Raw genomic sequence first — 20190 nt, forward strand, 5'->3', positions numbered from 1 at the left:
CATTTAATGTGTCTATCCTGTATGCTAGATTTATGAGGGGAGGGGTTGTGTGTGTGAGGATGGAACAAGATGTCTGTATTTGTTATGTTATGTATGTATATATTGTAATGTTGGATATATTTTGTGTTTTCCTGGGACCCCCTTGAAAATGAGATGGCACATCTCAAGGGGCTATCCCATAATAAATTCAAATTCAAAAGCGTGGGGGGAAAAACTGCTGTTGTTTCATTTTCAACAAAATGTGGAAATGTGTTGTGTAGCCTACAGAATAATATCCAGGAATGTGATGAAGTTTAATTCCCCTGTTACCCTCGTGGCATCTTGGTCTTTTTGCCATATACTCAGTACAAATTGACGTAAATAATGGTCTACAAGATCGAAAGCTTTAGATTGCACCAGTAGTTTGACCTTGATCAAAGGAAGTGAACACATCATTTGTAAACTTCAGCAAACCTGTGGTAGTTGAAAAATTAGGCTTAAATCCTGAATGAAAAGGTGATAGAATATTGAATGAATTTACGTACAGTGACAGTTGATTAAAAATAAGTTTTTCAAAAATGTTTGCAGTTGTGCAAATAATAGAGAAGGGCGATAGTTGTTTACATCAGAGGGATCCCCTCCTTTAAAAAAGGGAGTAACCTTGGCACATTTCCAGATCTTGGGAATTGAACAAGTGGACAGAGACAAATTGAAGAGATCAGCAAGGAGATACATCAAGACGAGCGGCAAGTTTAACAAATTTTACTTCAAGGCCATCAGGACCAGCACTAATATTATCCTTCATTCCTATGCCAGGGATATCCCTTTGTCCGAATGGTTAAGCGCACATGGCTATTACCCGGGAGTCTGGGGTTTGAAGCCCGCCCGGGTCCTTTGCGCCTTGCCACTGTGCCACATAAAGAATTTGGGAGGAGAATGAGGAATTTTTATTTTCCAAGCACAAAATATAAAAGAATGATCGCTTAAGCAGTCAGACAGGACACCAGATTTAATTATTCTATCAGGATTTGAGACAAGGATCCAGTCCAGCAAAGATGAAGATTTGGATTTGGAATCAATTCTGGTCGGTTCAATTATGAGCTATGTGAGATGTACGCTATCAAATAAGCTTCTATCTTTTTGGGAAGAACGATCAAGCCAGTTACAGTTGAAGCCCCCAAGAATAATTCATTCATTTTGTTTCCTGAGAGAATTAAGAGTAGATAAAATGCACATGGTAGAATCAGCAGGAGCTGAGGGGGGCCTATAACTGTTGCCAATTGTTAATTGCTTGTTTGCATGGAAGATCACAGTAACAAAGAGACATTCAAAATTATTTGGTTCGACCGTAGAAATAATATGGTCAGACACTAAATTTGCAGCAACATAAGTTGCTCCTTTCCTCCTCTCTGTTGGGTGTTTGTGTGAACACCACATCAAACCATGAGAGTGGTAGTGAAGCTGAAGCTGAAGAAGTAAACAACAGCCAAGCCTATCTTCCTTTATTCTGTTGCTATGTTGCCATTTGTGTGAAGCTTCCCCGTTTTGCTGCTGCAGCTACTGAGATTGCAATGAACATGAAAATGTGGTTGATTTACTGCAAGCAAGTGAAGTAACCGGCTGTGCAACATGCTATTCCCTCACACTTTTGCTGCTTTTGCAACATGTATGTGAGTTAAAAATTGCTTGTTGTGCCTAATATCAAATACCCACATGAAAAGTAGAAACATGGAAGCAAAAATGCCCATAGATCGCTGCACCTGGGTTTTAGAATCCTGCCTCAGATTTCTGTAAAACAAGCACATGTCCAGGAAAAAGGAGCATGAATTCTTCATCCCTATAATGTGATTCGGCCCTGAGAGAATTTGTTTCTTTTCACTTATTTGATCGAGGTTTGTTTGTTTTTGTTTTGTTTTAATTGAACTGGTCAGCGTGACCGTTTACTCTGTGTTTTGTATTTAATGTCTTAGCCCCGGTCTCTGTCTCTGTATTAGAAATGGACCAGGAGCTATTGGTACATGTTTCACAATGGAGATAAATAAAGAATTACTCATCAGCTGGAGGAAGGTGTGACAGTGGCCTGGTGTCCACCATTGGATCTCGTTCTGGGTTTCATTCCTGGACAGGTCATAGCAAAAATGGCCGAGGTGGGCGCAACCTCATCGTCTCATTGATCACCATCCTCATTGTTTGCTGAAGTTTAAAGGCATAGAAGAAAGTGACAAAAACTGGAAAAGATCCAGTGTGATGAGAATGTTGTGTGTTTGTGATTGTCATGGCATGTGTTTTGTGTTTGTGCTTCCCACAGAACAATGTAACAATGACTCAATGAATTATTTCTACACTGCCATCGTTCAGAGTTCAGAGAGAGAGTTCAGAGATGATTAATAAGTCATTCCAACCGTCCTTTAAGCATTTCACTGCACAGCATAGTTTTAAAGCAGGAGTCATCAAAGGCAAAGTAAGGTGGACGTGATCAAATGTTGTTTCATGTTGTCAGCAGATTCACTCCAATACTCTTATCCAAATTATTTTGCAAATTCAAGACAAATCCTCCCAAAGACCAGATGTGACGCTACATGTTGTTGTGAAGTTTTGTTGACGGGACCTGACGTCCATCTGATGATGCAAAGCTGTTTCATCCTGCTGCAGCTTCCTGTTGGTCCACAGGTGGAAGGTGTGAAAACTGTATTTAAGCCCTGAGTGTCTCATCGATGGATCAGCCATGGACAAAAGATTGTTGGTCTTCTTCTTGTGCCTGCAGGCCTTCCTGCTCATCACATCAGCTGATGCTGCAGCTTATGCTCGCCGTCCTGCTGTTAAGGTGAGATGATACACAGTTTTTTTATTGAAATGCTGGATTTTGTACAAAAATAAGAGACTGCTATTTTGAATGATTGATTGATTGATTGATTGATTTTTTTTTTCATGTTGTAGAGAAGGCACACTGCAGTGACATGTGAAAGGTGTTTTCATATCTGTTGGCCTGGGCAGATTAGTCATCTTACAGGACGTATGTAAGTTGTTTTTTCTTTTGTTTTTTTGGTGTTGTGATATTAACAATAATAGCAAATCTTTTTCCCCTCCACTGTTTAGTTCAACCTCAAGACAACAGGCTCAAACAAAAGGAAAATTTCCATTGACGCAGCAGACATGAAGTTTATTCGCAGCCACCAACGCTTGTAACAAGCTTTCCCATCACTACAATTCTTCTATCAGTAACACAAGGTTGTGTGCTTAATGCTTAAATGGTAATAACCTGTGCATAAATGTGTTTAGTTACCAAACAATCATTTTTATAATCTTCTATCCTGTCCTGTCCTATATGAGTAAATGCTCCATAAGTCACAGACTTTGTAAATCACCATCTTAAGAATATTTACTTTCCTTATTTCTTTAAAAGTAGGAAGTCACAAAAAATGTTACGATGAAACAAAAATGTTTTCTGAAGAACAAAATGCTAATTTATAATATTCAAATGTAATTCAGTAAAGAGGAATTGGGGCACTAAAAAAAAAAGTATAAAAGCAACTGCAAATTGCACACGTTGTGTACTTATGTTTGTAAAACCGTGACAGTTGCACTGTACTGAAGTATATAAAAGTTAATTCACTGCTTCCCTGCTTATTGTTCCTGTTAATCGCTCTGCCTCGAAGGAAGTAATTGCATTGAAACATGAAATAGACATTGTGGGAGACCCATTACCTCAAACACCCAAGTACAAAAAATCAGCCATTTCCCTTGTCAAATGAATAAATAAATAAATAAATAATAAATAAATAAATAGTCTGGAGCGACAATCCCTGATCTGAGGCGGGTTTCTCACTGGTCCTTTGGTCATGTGTGCTCTATTTAAGCGATGCTTGTGAAATTAGGGATTGATTTAGCGAGGAGGAACTGTTCCCAACCGCATGTTTAGTCTGACTTGGTTTGTTTTTGAATTTGATAAAATGTTGATGTGGTTGAAAATTAAAGAGGGAATGACAAGACATGAAACCAAAAAATATATAATGTGTAAAAATACAACGTACAGCAAATCATGCCTTTTGATGACATCATTTTCCTGCAAAAATGCAGATTAGTAACTAGAACTTTGCTGATCTCATCGTATTTGTCGTTATCATGTATCATCCTATTCAAATTATCACTGAGATATATTTGATAAGAACTTTCCGCCGTCATTAGAGAAATGCAAGTCGGACCTGTTCAGATGGGCTGCCCTCCCCCTGTGCCTTGCAGGCCGAGCTAATCTCATCAAGATGGTTATTCTTCCGAAATTTCTGCACCTCATTCAACACATCCCAATTTGTCTTAATAAATCATTTTTTGCTAATCTTAACCAACAATTTAATGCTTTCATGTGGCAGAACAAACCAGCCCGTATAAAAGAACATATTCTTCAACTTTCTAAATCTGAAGGGGGACTAGCTTTGCCAAATTTTCGACACTACTTTTGGGCCTGCAACATTACTAAATCCATTTATTGGCTGCACAGTGAAGACAGTTGTCCACCCTGGGTTCATCTGAGTCTTGGCGCCACCGCTTCAACTTTGCCGCCAGTATCAGGACGAGGACTGGATTTAACAGCAGATCATGGGTCATTATGGACTCTTGCCCTCCCAAACATAAACAAGTGCATTCTAATTCTACATGGACACCAAACACAGACCAAAACATTGTATGTGGACAGCTAACACAGTCTAACACACTCTACATGGACGGCGGCTGTACCACCTCGCCACTCAACATTTGGGCCTATCTAGATTCTAGATTGTTTTGATGTATATGATACAAAAACAGCCACTTAAACCCATATTTTAATTATTTGTTCTTATATATCTGCATCTACTGTTTATTGTGAGAGAGCTTTAACCCTGCCCTCACTCTGGCCTGTCTGCCACTCCGGCTACTTCTCTCTCTCTCTCTCTCTCTCTCTCTCTCTCTCTCTCTCTCTCTCTTACTCTCTCTCTCTCTCTCTCTCTCTCTCTCTCCCTCCCTCTCTCTCTCTCTCCCTCCCTCTCTCTCCCTCTCTCTCTCTCTCTACTTTTTTTTTGTATTTCCTTCTCACCCCAACTGGTCATAGGCAGATGACGGCGTCATCTGCCTATGACCAGATGGAGTCTGGATCTGCTCGAGGTTTCTTGAATTGTCTACAGAAAATCAAAAAAATAAATATATTTGATAACAATAGAAACACTAATCAAGGTTTATATGCAGATGATCTTGTGTACGTGATCAGTCTAATTAGAATACAGGCCAGTCTTTAACTTCATGCACTTTATTGGATAACGCCAGTCAACGCTGATTAACATGTCTGCTTACAATAAAATATTTAATTGGTTCCTTTATTTTCAATTCAGGTGAATGAGTGAGCCTGTTTGCATCCTTGCAGCTTAAGATACAGTTGCAGCAGCTAAACTACTAATCACTGCCTAACTCCAAATCCCCAGAGTATTTCCTGTATCCAACCAGAAAGTCAACAAAGAGTCAATGCAACTTGACAGGACAGCATTATAATGTTTATTTTGTGAAAAAGCACATTGTTGCACAGGTCATTTGCACTTGAGCACTTGAGTACATGAGCTTGAGTTATTGATAGAAGATGCCCAGTTCTGTGCTTGAGGGCCCACTTTCAACGGCAAACTCCAGCTGGTTGTCTTTGTCATCAAATTTGGGAACTGACCAGGAAGAGAAACAGATGTTCTTTTAATGTTAAAACTATTTAAAAAAAAAAAAAAAAAAAAATGATATTCCAAATCTAAAGTCTCTTGATGATCAGGCAAGGACATTGAAATGTTACTGAAAACAAGCTTACATATTCCTCCGAGTGGGCCCCCACTACCAGGACCCAAACAGAGATGCAGACATCTCCCACATGCATTTCTCTACAACATAAGGAGAATAGCAATGTGGTATTATGCACAAAAAACACTATTTGAATCCTTAATCAGCTCTGTATCATCTCACCTTAACAGCAGGACGGCGAGCATTAGCGGCAGCATCAGCTGATGTGATGAGCAGGAAGGCCTGCAGGCACAAGAAGAAGACCAACAACCTTTTGTCCATGGCTGATCCAGTGTGGCCGATGAGACACTCAGGGCTTAAATACAGTTTTCACACCTTCCACCTGTGGACCAACAGGAAGCTGCAGCAGGATGAAACAGCTTTGCATCATCAGATGGACGTCAGGTCCCGTCAACAAAACTTCACAACAACATGTAGCGTCACAACTGGTCTTTGGGAGGATTTGTCTTGAATTTGCAAAATAATTTGGATAAGAGTATTGGAGTGAATCTGCTGACAACATGAAACAACATTTGATCACGTCCACCTTACTTTGCCTTTGATGAATCCTGCGTCAGAACTGTGCTTCCAAAACAGTGAAATGCTTTGGGAAAGTGGTATTATTTTATTAATCACCTCTGAACTGATGATGGCTGTGTAAAAATAACAGTAAAAGGTCACCAGGTTGTGTGCTATCATGTGTCACCTGGGAAGCAAAGTTACTCAGTCCTGAACTTTCACAGTGTGTTGGTCTCACGTCAGGGCGGTGGCATCTAAGCTCTTTCACCAGCAGCTGGTGCCCTGCTCCTCTAGCAAAGCAATGCCCAAACAGCACATTCTTTTGTCATCTAAGACAACCGTTTCATTCCAGAATAGCTCCTGTGTAATCTTTGTATAAAATGTAGATTCATTCAATTTGGTTAAAGGTAGGAAGTCCCGAAAAATGCGACAATGAAAACAAAACCTTTTTTGCTGCTTGCACTGTAACTCACTCTGGCCCGTCTGCCACTCTGACTACATCTCTCTCTCTCTCTCTCTCTCTCTCTCTCTCTCTCTCTCTCTCTCTCTCTCTCTCTCTCTCTCTCTCTCTCTCTCTCTCACTCTCTCTCTCTTTCTCTCTCTCTCTCTCTCTCCCCCCCTCTCTCTCTCTCCCGCCCTCTCTCTCTCTCTCACACACACACACATACACACATACACACACTCTCTCTCTCTCTCTCTCTCTCTCTCATTCTCTCTCTCTGTCTCTATCTATCTATCTAAGACACACATCTTTATCATATATCATCGTCTTCAAATCATCACTGAAATATGTTTGATAAGGACAGAAACACGAACCAAGGTTTACAAGCAGATGATCTTGTGTACGTGATCAGTCTAATTAGAATACAGGCCAGTCTTTAACTTCATGCACTTTATTGGATAACGCCAGTCAACGCTGATTAACATGTCTGCTTACAATAAAATATTTAATTGGTTCCTTTATTTTCAATTCAGGTGAATGAGTGAACCTGTTTGCATCCTTGCAGCTTAAGATACAGTTGCAGCAGCTAAACTACTAATCACTGCCTAACTCCAAATCCCCAGAGTATTTCCTGTATCCAACCAGAAAGTCAACAAAGAGTCAATGCAACTTGACAGGACAGCATTATAATGTTTATTTTGTGAAAAAGCACATTGTTGCACAGGTCATTTGCACTTGAGCACTTGAGTACATGAGCTTGAGTTATTGATAGAAGATGCCCAGTTCTGTGCTTGAGGGCCCACTTTCAACGGCAAACTCCAGCTGGTTGTCTTTGTCATCAGAATTGGGAACTGACCAGGAAGAGAAACAGATGTTCTTTTAATGTTAAAACTATTTTTTTTAAAAAATGATGTTCCAAATCTAAAGTCTCTTGATGATCAGGCAAGGACATTGAAATGTTACTGAAAACAAGCTTACATTTTCCTCCGAGTAGGCCCCCACTACCAGGACCCAAACAGAAACGCAGACATCTCCCACATGCATTTCTCTACAACATAAGGAGAATAGCAATGTGGTATTATGCACAAAAAACAACACTATTTGAATCCTTAATCAGCTCTGTATCATCTCACCTTAACAGCAGGACGGCGAGCATTAGCGGCAGCATCAGCTGATGTGATGAGCAAGAAGGCCTGCAGGCACAAGAAGAAGACCAACAACCTTTTGTCCATGGCTGATCCAGTGTGGCCGATGAGACACTCAGGGCTTAAATACAGTTTTCACACCTTCCACCTGTGGACCAACAGGAAGCTGCAGCAGGACGAAACAGCTTTGCATCATCAGATGGACGTCAGGTCCCGTCAACAAAACTTCAACATGTAGCGTCACATCTGGTCTTTAAAAAAATGTAGAAATGTTCTTTATTGTCATTGCAACAAGCGTAGTGCAATAAGTTAAAAGACAGTCAGATACAGAGTTAAAAACCTTTTGACAAACACATTCACCCCCCAGTAGAAAAATAAATAATAAATAAATAAATAAATAAATTAACAAATAAATAAATAAACGAAATGAAACAAAATGAAATGAAATGAAATGAAATGAAATAAAAATAAAATAAACATTTAAAAGGTAAAAAAGATTTTTAAAAAAAAGAGAGAAAGTGAATGCCCTGCTAAAAATGTCCTCAGTCAGTGAGGATGGGGATCAGGCATTTAACAGCCTGATAGCCCATGGCTAAAAAGTGTTTTATAGTTGCAGCTGATACTCTTGTACCTTCTGCCAGAGGGCAGGAGTTCCAGGAGACTGGCCAGGATGTGTAGGGTCAGCTAGGATTTTCCTTGCTCTGTTCCCCTGCAAGTTTGCAATGTCCTCCAAGGAGAGCAGGGGGCAGCCAACAATCTTTTGCACAGACTTTATCACACCCTGTAGGACTTTCCTGTCTTTTGCAGTGCAGCTAGCAAACCCCACCGCGATGCAGTATGCTAGCACACTCCCTATTGTAGTGGAATGAAAAGTCTGCAGCAGCTTCGTCTCCAGCCGGCACTTCCTCAGCAGCCTTAGGAAATGGAGTCTCTGCTGGGCCTTGCTGACCACTGCTGACGTGTTGATGGACCATGTGAGGTAACGGCAACGTGCACCCCCAGAAATCTGACCGAATAAACTCTGTCCACACAGTCACCGTTTATCAGCAGTGGAGGTGGCTCCCCCCCCCCCCCCTTTCTCCTCCAGTCCATCACCATCTCCTTAGTTTTGCTGGTGTTCAGCAGGAGGTTATTTGCTGTGCTCCAGGCCACGCGTCTCTGGACCTCCTCCCTGTACGGCGTCTCGTCACCCCCAGAGATGAGGCCCACCACTGTCGTGTCGTCCGCGAATTTCACGATGATGTTTGAGTGGTGGAAGGGGACGCAGTCATATGTGTACAGTGAGTACAGGAAGGGGCTCTGCACACAGCCCTGTGGGGAGCCCGGGCTAAGGGACAGGGTGGATGACGTATGTTTCCCTCAGAACTCTCCTCACCTGGTGTTCCTGCAGCTCCAGCAGGTGGGTGCTGGGGCTTTGTGAGGTACTGGGAGCAGGGTGGGTTCTCTTTGCCTCAAAACAGGTGCAGAAGTGGTTTAGCTCTTCTACCAGCAAGGCGTCAGCATTTGCTTCCCCCAATGAGTTGCCCTTGTAATTTGTGAGGTGCTGTAAACCCTGCCACACTTGCCTTGGATTCTTTGGGAGGATTTGCAAAATAATGCAAAGTAGGAGCACTTGGGTTTGGATAAGAATATTGGAGTGAATCTGCTGACAACATGAAACAACATTTGATCGCGTCCACCTTACCTTGCCTTTGATGACTCCTGCTTCAGAACTGTGCTTCTAAAACAGTGAAATGCTTTGGGAGAGTGGAATTATCTATTAATCAACTCTGAACTAATGATGGCTGTGTGGAAATAATAATAAATAAAATTTAAGTTTAAAGTTCACGAGTTTGAGTGTTATCTGGGAGGCGAAGTTACTCAACATGTCTCAACTTTCACATTGTATTGGTCTCATGTCAGGGCGGTGGCATCTAAGCTCTTTCACCAGCAGCCACTTCCTCAAAAATTCTTGCTACATTGAACTTTGCTAATCTAGCAAAATAACACCAAAAACAACAACAACAACAACAACAACAACAACAACAACAACAGTGACACACTGTGGAATCTCTATCTTTTTTTTTTTATTACAATCTTAAAACATTGAATATAGTGACGAAACAATTCTCTAAGTAAAATTGCACCAATTCAAATTGGGTTTTCACCATATTCGTCCATTATCACTTTCAAACATTGTCCCCAGCGTTGTCTGTCAGATGGGATTAATTGACACTGTTCACTGTAGGAAGTTAGTATTTATATTGCAGTTTCCTTTTTATAAAGCACTTGTGATGACCCCGATCTTTGGTTCTGTTTGCGTTCTCGTGTGGAGTGTGTTTGTGTTGAGTCCAAAGTCTTTTGAATGGGAGGAATTTAGCCCATTGCTCATCAGCCAACAGGGAACATCTGGCCAGTGTTCCTCCCTGTAATTCTTCTGCTTAAATCATTTTTCTGCATTGCTAGTGTCTTCCTATTGTGTGAATGAGGTTTATGGATGACCAGAGCTTTTTGCTGCACTGCTGTGCATAATGAGGAAGCTCTGTCACTGTTAGATTGATCTTGACTGATTTAAAACAAACGTTAATTCTTCCATGTGGCTCAGTTGCTGTGGGGATGTAGAGGTTTGAAAAGAAAATCAGTACATTTGAATCACAGCGAGTATGTGGCAGGGCATCCGTTTGTACTGTAAGCTGTAATGTTTAGAGTATCCTAGTATGATAACGCAGAAGAACACAATCTTCCACTCCGTGCCAGGCTAAACCTCCTCAGTTCTGCTTCCCTGCCAATTACACTTTGACTCTGAGGGCGTGACTAACAGTTCTTGTGGATTCTCCCATGTTGTTGTTATCTGATTTTTGCACCGACTTGATGTTTTTCTCATGAGAAAGACTTGCAGGAAAGGATCTGGGCTTGGTTTCTGTTGCCAGTCACCTGATCTCTTTCATTCTCTCTCTCTGAGTCACCCTTCTCAGAAGTGTGTTTACAGCGTGTGGAACCACAAGATTCCACTGGATTTCAAACTGGATGGATTCCCAACTCCCTCCTCAGACAAGCTGAACAGAAAGAGACCGTAAGATTCCTCTCTTTACAAATCTGCGTACAGCCAACTTTATAAATGCGGTCATTTATCTTTTTTAGTTATTAATGTCGACGTAAGCAGATTTTTTTGGATCACTTGTTAGTGTAGAGCTTATTACAGTCCAAAAAGAGGATCAAACTGACCTACGATTTCTTTCTTTTTTTTCTTTCCAGAAAAATCAAGTAATCACTATCTTTTATGTAAAAATGTATTTCATGCGCCAGATAGAAAGCACTATTGATTTAACAAATGAATGGGTAAAAAGGATTCTCATATATGTTGGCATTGTAAACTAGAAAAGGGCACTTTCTATCATGTGGAATGGTTGTGCATAAAAATTGAATCATTTTGGAGGGAAATGTAACCCAAACATGTGCAAAATGATTGGATGCAGTGTTCATAGTGATCCTGCCATGTGCCTATACTTAAGAAGAGACATGGTCCAAGCGCAGAAAGCAAATAATAACAGGCTTTATGTCCTGATGATAAATCTTCAACTGAAATTTGCATTTGTTTTGTTTTCCCCATTTGACTCAAGTTTCAGTATTCAGGCTTTAAAAGGATCTCTAAAGGCTTTTTGTGTAGAGAATTGAATCCAGATGTTGGTCTTGCGTTTCCATGAGCGCTCCACAAAAACAACTACTAATGTTTTGTGAATGTAAACCTGCATTCCACTGGTTCTTTATTGCTTCTCTGCTTGGGCCATGGAATCAGGCATTACTTCCAGCATTTATTAAACAGCATTTATACAGTTTGATTGATGAAGCAGAATTCTTACTGCTTCAAAAGAATATGCCAATATCCTATTTTCTTTCCTATTTTATCTCATCGGTTAGATGCATGCATGAGTGTTTCATGTACAATGTATTGTATATGTGCAAGGCTGCCTACATGACATAGTCCAGTACTGTCAGTGGTTGGGGTGTTGTTTTTGAAGCAGGTGTTCAGTGAATTATGAAATATATTTTGAAAAAATATAATGTAATATGTGTCCCTGCGATGAACTGATGACTTGTCCAGGGTGTAACCCTGCCTTCGTCCCATGACAGCTGGGAGTGCTCCAGCAGGCTGAATGCAGGATGAGGCGGGTATAGAAGATGGATGGATGGATGGATGGAGGCATGATTTAATGTTGAAAAAGCTCCAGAATGTTGAGCATTCTCACTCAAATTGTACTTGAACCTTCTGGGTTCAAGTTATTCACTGAAAATGTCCCTCTCACAGCTTCACCCCCCCAGCATGGACCTCTCAGACGAGCCCTACTGCTACGACTGTGACAACCTCAGCTACAACTTCAGCTATGAGGACTACCCGACCCTGTGCGAGAAGGCCGACCTCCGCTCCTTCTCTGCAGTCTTCCTCCCAGTCGTGTACGCCGTGTGTCTGGTGGTGGGGCTGGTGGGAAACGCCTTGGTCCTGGTTGTCTACGCCTACCACAAACGCCTCCGGAGCGTAACGGATGCCCTGTTGTGCCACCTGGCCGTGGCCGACCTCCTGCTGCTCGTCACGCTGCCCTTCTGGGCTGCTGACGCGGCCCAGGGCTGGCAGCTTGGCGTGGCCCTGTGCAAGGTGGTGTCGGCCTGCTACACGGTCAACTTCACCTGCTGCATGCTGCTGCTGGCCTGTGTCAGCCTGGACCGCTACCTGGCCGTAGCAAAGGCTCAGTGCAGAGAGCAACGAGGAGGACTGCTGCACCGGACGTTCACCCACAGACACAGCTGGAAGGTTTGTCTGGGCGTCTGGGCGACGGCGCTCGTCCTCGGTCTCCCCGATTTGCTGCTGTCCGAGGTCGTGCGGAGTTCTGAAAGGAACTTCTGCCTGGCTGTGTATGCAACGTCTACGGCTGGGGCGGTGAAAGCAGCCCTGGAGATGATGGAAGTGCTGCTGGGATTCCTGCTCCCCCTGCTGGTCATGGTGGTCTGCTACTGCAGGGTCGGCCAGGCACTCAAGGTGCTGCCCGTTGAGAGCAAACACAAGAAAGTGAGAGCAGTTCGAGTTCTCCTGACTGTGGTGGGAGTGTTTGTCGCCACCCAGTTGCCCTACAACGTGTTGAAGGTCTGTCGAGCGATGGACTCGATCTACGTGTTGGTCACCCATTGCGAGACGAGCAGGGCGTTGGATCAGGCGGCTCAGGCGACGGAGTTCTTGGCCCTGTGTCACTGCTGCGTCAACCCGATCCTGTACGCCTTTGTCGGCTCCTCCTTCAGGCAGAACATGGCAAAGCTGGCCAAAAAGTTTGGTGAAAGGAGGAGGAGGAGAAGGAGGAGACAGGAGCCCGCAGTGGAGGAAGGGATCGAGATGTCGTTTAACTCCCGCAGTGCATCCCAAGAGACAGACACTTTCTCAGTCTGAATCACCAGCAGTGATTTCTTCTTTCTTTTTTCCCTCGTCTTTGTGTCACAATCACTTAAATGCAGGATCAAATTGTCGTCTCGTGCTTTAAGATAAACATTCATTTGTAGACAGCAACAACAGGAGCCAGCTTTAAAATTAAGGCTTTTTTTGTTCTTTTTTATTGTTGGTGATCTAAAGTTGACCTATATTTTTTTTTTAAAAATGTAGTCATCAAGATAATAATAATAATAATAATAATAATAATAATAATAATAATAATAAGTCAGCGAGCTAGTGATGCATATCGCACTCTACCACCCCAGACTTTGACCACATTTACTACATAATTAAAGCAGCCACCAGACACACTTGAGCACTTTTTGCGGTGCAGCTCTGTGCCAGATCAACATCAAACAGGAAACTACTTCCCAGAGAACAAATTAGAGCTTTGCTGTTTTCCGTGAATTCCTTCAAAGATCTGAGATGCATTTACTGTACTTGACTTGTAAACATTATAACATATCCCAGAGCAAATAACCTGCACAGCAGGCCAAGGGAATCAACTCCAAGAATAATTTTTTTAATGAGATGTTGATGACTGAGATCACAGCTCTCATCGTTCATTCGGGTGGCTGTAAAATCCTCTGGATAGTCATATGGAGCTGAATGAACATTCAGTCTTGCAACATAAGAGGACTCGCACACTGCTCCTAGTCAGAGAAACACCACTGCTGTGCTTTTTGTTTGGAAACAAGTTCTAAACGAGCCTTGCACAGGATATTAGGGATTTGGATCACTTCTTGATTTTTTTTAATGCGTCAAAAACAACAACATGAAATGAAGAAAGAACAACTTCTTGTAATCCAAGCAAGTTATAAATGTACAAAAATCCAACTCAAGACTTAACAGCTTTAGATCTGGAATATTTCAAATCACGTCTAAAATTATATTTAAGGCAGTCAACTGGTTTCAGTATATCAAACTTAAACAATTATTGTATAAGTTAAGTAACCAAAATATTACTTTAAAAAAATTAAGTAAAAGCTGTTGAAAAATAGTTCAAGATGCCTACAATGGCAGTGTCAAAATAATTTAAGAAAGAAAACTTTTCTGGCATTTTCCAAAAGAACAAGGTTACAAAAGGTAACTTACACACCCGCCATTGAACATAACATTGGAACAGAACAATGAAAGAACTCAGACTGTTGCTGTTTTTTTTGTTTTGTTTTGGGCTGTTACCCTGAACTAGACCTCATACCCTGTATAAAAGTTAGAATCCAATACTGAACTGCTACAGCAGATGATGTCAGCAGATGCCAAATACTGGCAGAATACAAACTGTACATAAAGTAAGAAAGCGGTTGTCTTCAAGTTTCAGACTTTCACAGGAGGTGGAATTATATAGTGGCATGTAAAGATGAAAGTGCACAGAGAGGCATAACGATTATTATCTTTGTTGTTTAGGGGGCGGTGGGGTGGTGGTGGTGGTGGTGGGGGGGGGTTCTAAATATTTATCCAGTAAATAACTTAAAACTCAGTGGACAACTCATGGCTTCATAAATATGTATGTGGGAACTAAAATTCTGGCACTCTGGCAAAAAAGTCCACACAATATCGTGGCAGATTGTGGATTGATTGATTTTTAAGTATCAGCCGTCCGACCGTTAAGTAATAACAATAAAAAGGGGGAAGGCATCTGTAAATGGTCTTTAGAAAGGCATAAAGTGCTTCTCGAGGTTCTTCATTTGTACAGCAGAGGCACTGCTTCCCAGTCTGTGATGGCTACATCGAACAGGTCGCAAACTCCCTCGTTGTTGTCCAGGTTGAAGCTGTAGTCCATGCCTGTGCATGGAGAGAGAACTGTCACATATTCAACAACATAACACAGAAGACGAGTCAAACAATCAGGCAATGAGAGAATGGTAAAGGCTCACTGTCAGCAGACAACAGCTCCTCAATTAGGTCCACAGCTCCTAATGACGGAACAAATGTTTGTATTCAACAATAGTTTAAAAAAAAAAATTATAAAAAAAAAAAGTCAAATCAAAAGCACCTACAAAGCACTAAAACTTGCTGTAGAAAAATAAAATTCAGGCAGGTCATAGGCTGTAAATCAGGTAGCGTTGTGACGTGCACAAGTCATCTAAATTGGAATCTACAAGGTTGGACTTTTAAATTCTTAGATTCTTGGAAAACCCCCAGTGTCAAAGAATGAACTCTCAAGTTGAGCAGTTACCTGCTTTGCTGTCCTTAAGTTGCTCATCGGCAGTGTTGGGCTTCAGCAGGCTCCTGATGTCGAGCACGGACTGGAAATCTGGGCCTGCCAGGTCCAGCCGCTGCTGATTCAACAGGGTCGCAGCAGCCTGACCAGAACAGTCTGCAGGGAATGATGGAACAAAAACACTCGTATTCAAAAGCCCTGCTGGAAACGTATTCATGTGAATAGAGTCATGGTGAAGAAGAGGATGAGGAAAACTGGAGGAAGTACAACCCTGGCAACACTAATGACAAATAAAATGAAAAGTTAGATTCATTCAGAGTAGAAAGTTATTAAAAAAAAAACAAAAAAAAAAACATTCTGATGTAGCTTTCAGACAATTGAACTTGTATTCTATTAAAAAAAAAAAATTTTTTTAAATGTCCTTAAAAAAAAGTCTTTAAAAGTGTGTCAACAAGTAAATATTAAAGAAAAAAAATGAATCAAACTGGTTAGACAGTGTGGTAACCAGGCTTGTTTTGGTGAGCAGTACCATGTGCAGTGTTTAAACTGGTGTGATTTTATCTGCAACCTCTGCTCTCACTTGAACAGCACAGTTTCTGCAGTCAGACAGAATTAAAGACGACAACCACAAAGCTTGGTACAAAGTCATGCAGACCTGCCATATTGTGACAGGTGATACTGAGGTTTAGCTTCTAAGTGACACATACTGCATGGAGTATAAAGTAGATATATATTACAATCCACAAACATTAATTTTGCAAAGAGGAACTTTTTTTAATGAAACTCGTCTGGTGGTCTGAAATCATATTAAAAGTTTCAGCTGTCATGGATAAAATGTTAGTCTGAGCTGTGTTGACTCAAGGGCTTTTAGACTGGCACTTTAATAGGTGAGCATGGGATTGTAAATGTTGAGTTGGTTTAGCTGAACCAAAGATGCAATAAAATAAGCCTTTATAGGGTTTATTAATGCAGTATTTGTGTTAATGGTTTGAAAGGCAACAACATTTCTTTTTGTTTGTGTTTTTTGTGTTTGTGTTTTTTAGCTGAACACATTTTTATCAACAAGCTCCCCACTTACCTATTTGTTTATCAGGAGTGAACGATTGCACCAGTGTGTCACTGTATTGAGGTAGCGCCATCTGGTGGTCTGAACTGAAAGAGCCCTGGCTAGAGTAGCAGGAGGAGGAGGAAGTGGAGGTGTTGGGGATGGAGTATGTGGGCGACAGGCTGGGGAAACTCTGCAGGCTGTAGGGGTTGCTGGGAGGAGTAGGACAGACGCCCTCTGTGGGTGGCACGCAGAAGACGACAGGCACTGAAGAGTCTGAGTCCCTGTTGATGAGCATGACCTGTATGGGGGCAGACTGGCTGCGGAGATTCACCTGGTACCTCTTCTGACCACTCTGTTTCTGAGAGGCAGCAATGTGGACATGCACGATCGTCATCAGAACAACACACACACATCACTGAAACTCTAATGGCATTGTGGTGTAAACATGCAATAACACATTTGTCAGAGAAGTGTGACAGCTGCAATGAGTTACATTCAGTGCGAATCAATTACACATAATCTGTTCTTCAATATCTTCCATCTAACCATTATATGCGTGATATGATATTTTGCAAATTATATCGAGCCAATCTGCTGTAGAATGACGCTGCCAGTGTTCATTAAGTAAGAAAATTCTTGCCCAACTTGTTGAGTTGATTCATTTGTCAATGTATCATCAACAGTGAGGAGGGTTTCTCTAAATAAAACAATGTTGCAAGGTTGGAAATAGTGACTCATTTTTTTCAACGTCTGCTTCTAACCAAGGGGAAAGAAAGAATGTTTGTATTTATTGTGAGGCAGTCAAAGGAACACTGCAAGCGCTCATCATCTAAGGCTTTTTTTAAATGCTTTACAGCAGGCATAGCCAAAGTCCGGCCCGCCAGCTGATTTTCAGTGGCGTTGGCCCACGGGTCATTTCAGATTGTCTGTTTTGGCCCCCAATGAAAAAAAGCTTGGGCACCCCTGCTTTACAGTCCTAATTAGCACACACATCAAATTAGCAAAATCTCACAATGCAATAAGGTAGCACAACTGCACATTGAGCTTTCTAATACTTCCAAAAAGTGCTGCACATGTGTTTGTCACAGTCAGACATAGTTCCTCCTTTCTCATCTTTTGACATGGTAGGGCCAAAATACTTGCAGGCACGATTGCAGTTTTGTTGCATTCTGTGAAACTAACCATTTCTGGAGGTGCAACCTCCAGCATTGTTCCAGCAGGAGCCAGCACAGCCAGGAGAGTGTCTCCACGGAAGGCATTGCAGATGTCTTCATGTGTCACAAATTTGTAAGTGGAGAGGCGGTATTAAGGAAACACCAGTTGGATTACTTATAAAAGGAAACTCGAGGCAATAAACCAGAAAAACAAGTCTTGCAAGTCAAGTTTAGCTTGGCTGTGATTTCACTATTGACAATATGAACTTCTAGTCCATAATCCCTATGTGTGTATGCACACACACACACACACACACACACACACACACACACACACACACACACAAAGTATTGTGTAATTTAATTAGCAAAATGTTCAACTAGACTTTAAATAACAGTGACACTGATCTGGGGGCAGATGCCTTTAAAAAAGATATGTTCTGGTGAGAGGATCATGGTTGAGGAAGTGGATGCTCTCCTCCAGCAGCTTCCTCTGGCTGTCCAGCTCTTTCTCTCTGGCCTCCAGCTCAGAGATTTGGGCCTTCAGAAGCTTCACCTGGTCCACCACCTCCTGAGTTTGACTCCCAGAGTTTTCATCCCTGGTGGGCCGAGACAAGAAAAGACGAGACAAAGAGAGAACATGAGCTGCAAAAACCAATAGTCAAAACATCCTGCCAGTATGCACAAACTAATTGCAGAAAGCAATTTTAAAATCCAGAGAAATTAAAGAATAATCAGGAATAATGGCAAACCTCCACTGAATGATGTTCTTATTTTTCTTCTCTATCAACCCCACTCCTTCTAGTACGTTGGTGATGTCATATATCCGCCTCTTCTGCTTCACTGCCAACCTGTCTGCTGCCTGTCAAATCAGACATTTCACAAAGAGTCTTAGTCAGTGACAGATGAATATTTTGACGAGATACTTTGCAGGCACTTAACGGGCAACAGGAGGAAACAAAGGGCATGGTCTCTTGCAAAGCCAAGAAATAGAAGCTTTTGGTGTATTAAGCTAATCAAACAGCAAATAAAAGCTCTCAGAAGAAAAGAACAGTTACACAATAGTAGAGAAGGACAGAGGAGGAGGAGGGAAATGGCTTGAGGAGCCTGCTGTGTAAACATTACCCAGCTTTGGCGCGCAAGAAGAGAGGGAAAAACCACTAAACAGGAAAGAAAAAAAAAGAAAAAAAAAAGCAAGACGCGTGGAAGCAGCCTGGCCTGGCAAACATACAACAACAAGTCAGGGGGGGTCCTGCATGGATAGTGGCCTAAGTTCAAAATAAAATCAGGCCATTTAAATACCATGAATCCAACAAAAAATAATAACCTACCTACCACCACCTAGCAGTTGTAGGTGCAATTTCTGGATAGCAATTAGTCCAGTCAGTTAGATATTCCACACATTTTGTGGCGGATTAATCAAGCATGATGTCTGAGAAAGAGGCGGCACTGGAGGGACTGTCTCTCAGCAGAAAGGTCAATCTCACGCACCACACGTGGAGCACAAAACTCCAACTCCGACCTATGGATGCATTGCTGCCTTTGGTTGGTGTGGTCAGTGCTGGGAGTGGTGGCCACAGGTGCTTTGTACAGTGGAGTCACAATTACGATCATTTTGCAAAGGTTCGTTAAAATATGACTTCCACGAAAAGGCAAATGCAACTCTGACAGGATCGTCATTGCTTTAGTTCGAAATAAGCAGACAGAAGGGGAATAATATGCAATATCCATCCAGCTGCAAAACGAACACACACACACACACACACACACACTTTAAGGGGAGGAGGTTCACGGCATTTCTGACCACAGAGCGGCAGAATGGTGACCTGGAGGCAGAGAGAAGTCGCTTACCTGACGTTACAAATCACAGTGTAAACTTTGAGAACACAGTCACGGTGTGTGTGTGGGGGGGGGGCGAGACGGTGTATTAGCTGCTCGTCAAATTACACCGCTGGCAAGAACAAGTGTCGGCAAATGGCGGCTAGCCAGGCCACCTGTTAGCCCCACAAATCAATGCACCTGACCGGCCAACTTGTGACTGACTGACAGCCCTTTGTTTGAGCGCTGCCATCTGGAAGGTGACGCCAACATTCATGGCCACTGTCACAGAGAGTTCGCTGCTCACGCAGTTCCACTAACCTCTTTCAAATCAAGCCGACCGTCTTTAGCCTCTTGCAGCAGACTGACAAACTTCATGGTGAGCAGCCCCAAACTTTTCTCGCGGCGACTCGGTGCCGAACCCTCGCTTTCCGCCGCCTCAAACTCCATCTTTTCCACAATGAAAAGAATCCTTGATTGCGCTGAAGGAGTCAGTGGTTTCAGTCCGGCTCTCTAAAACCTGTTGTTTCTTCCTGCCAGCATAACTTCTCCCTCACTGAAAGACGGAAAACTCAATCAGTTGTGTGTGTGTGGGTTTTTTTTTTTTTTTTTTTTTTTTTGGATGATGAATCTACGGACTTTACGTTAGGTTAGAGGTACCATGGCAACACTTGTCCTGCTCGAG

At 42.1% G+C, this 20190-nt stretch overlaps 2 protein-coding genes and 1 long non-coding RNA gene across 5 annotated transcripts; 1 reads left to right on the top strand and 2 right to left on the bottom strand.

The window, feature by feature from the left end:
• Positions 1-5476: 5476 nt before the first annotated feature.
• LOC142885417 (uncharacterized) lies at positions 5477-8001 on the bottom strand. 2 transcript variants are annotated; one of them, XR_012926287.1, is made up of 6 exons: positions 7858-8001; positions 7703-7772; positions 6316-7575; positions 5947-6230; positions 5795-5864; positions 5477-5657 (listed from the first exon to the last, which is right to left on the bottom strand). It is a non-coding gene; the product is annotated as an uncharacterized LOC142885417 (long non-coding RNA). The 2 variants fall into 2 exon arrangements; XR_012926286.1 differs by having other exon boundaries at positions 5947-7575.
• Positions 8002-10554: 2553 nt separating this feature from the next.
• Positions 10555-13477, top strand: ackr4a (atypical chemokine receptor 4a). Its single transcript, XM_076021842.1, has 2 exons — positions 10555-10921; positions 12155-13477. Exon 2 carries the CDS (start codon positions 12170-12172, stop codon positions 13280-13282), a length of 1113 nt encoding a protein of 370 aa, XP_075877957.1. The 5' UTR covers positions 10555-10921; positions 12155-12169; the 3' UTR covers positions 13283-13477.
• A 580-nt stretch (positions 13478-14057) lies between these two features.
• On the bottom strand, positions 14058-20174 carry e2f5 (E2F transcription factor 5). Of its 2 annotated transcripts, none has more exons than XM_076021840.1 (8): positions 19827-20174; positions 18440-18549; positions 18136-18286; positions 17716-17835; positions 16564-16891; positions 15501-15641; positions 15199-15237; positions 14058-15124 (listed from the first exon to the last, which is right to left on the bottom strand). In XM_076021840.1, exons 1-8 carry the CDS (start codon positions 19953-19955, stop codon positions 15006-15008), a joined length of 1137 nt encoding a protein of 378 aa, XP_075877955.1. In that variant the 5' UTR covers positions 19956-20174; the 3' UTR covers positions 14058-15005. The 2 variants fall into 2 exon arrangements, with proteins under 2 accessions (XP_075877955.1, XP_075877956.1); XM_076021841.1 differs by having other exon boundaries at positions 14058-15106; positions 19827-20173.
• Positions 20175-20190: the final 16 nt, after the last annotated feature.

This window comes from Nelusetta ayraudi, unplaced genomic scaffold (assembly GCF_046127955.1).
Source record: "Nelusetta ayraudi isolate G7.1 ecotype Tasmania unplaced genomic scaffold, CSIRO-AGI_Nayr_v1 ptg000011l, whole genome shotgun sequence".
In the NCBI taxonomy this organism is placed as follows: domain Eukaryota; kingdom Metazoa; phylum Chordata; class Actinopteri; order Tetraodontiformes; family Monacanthidae; genus Nelusetta; species Nelusetta ayraudi.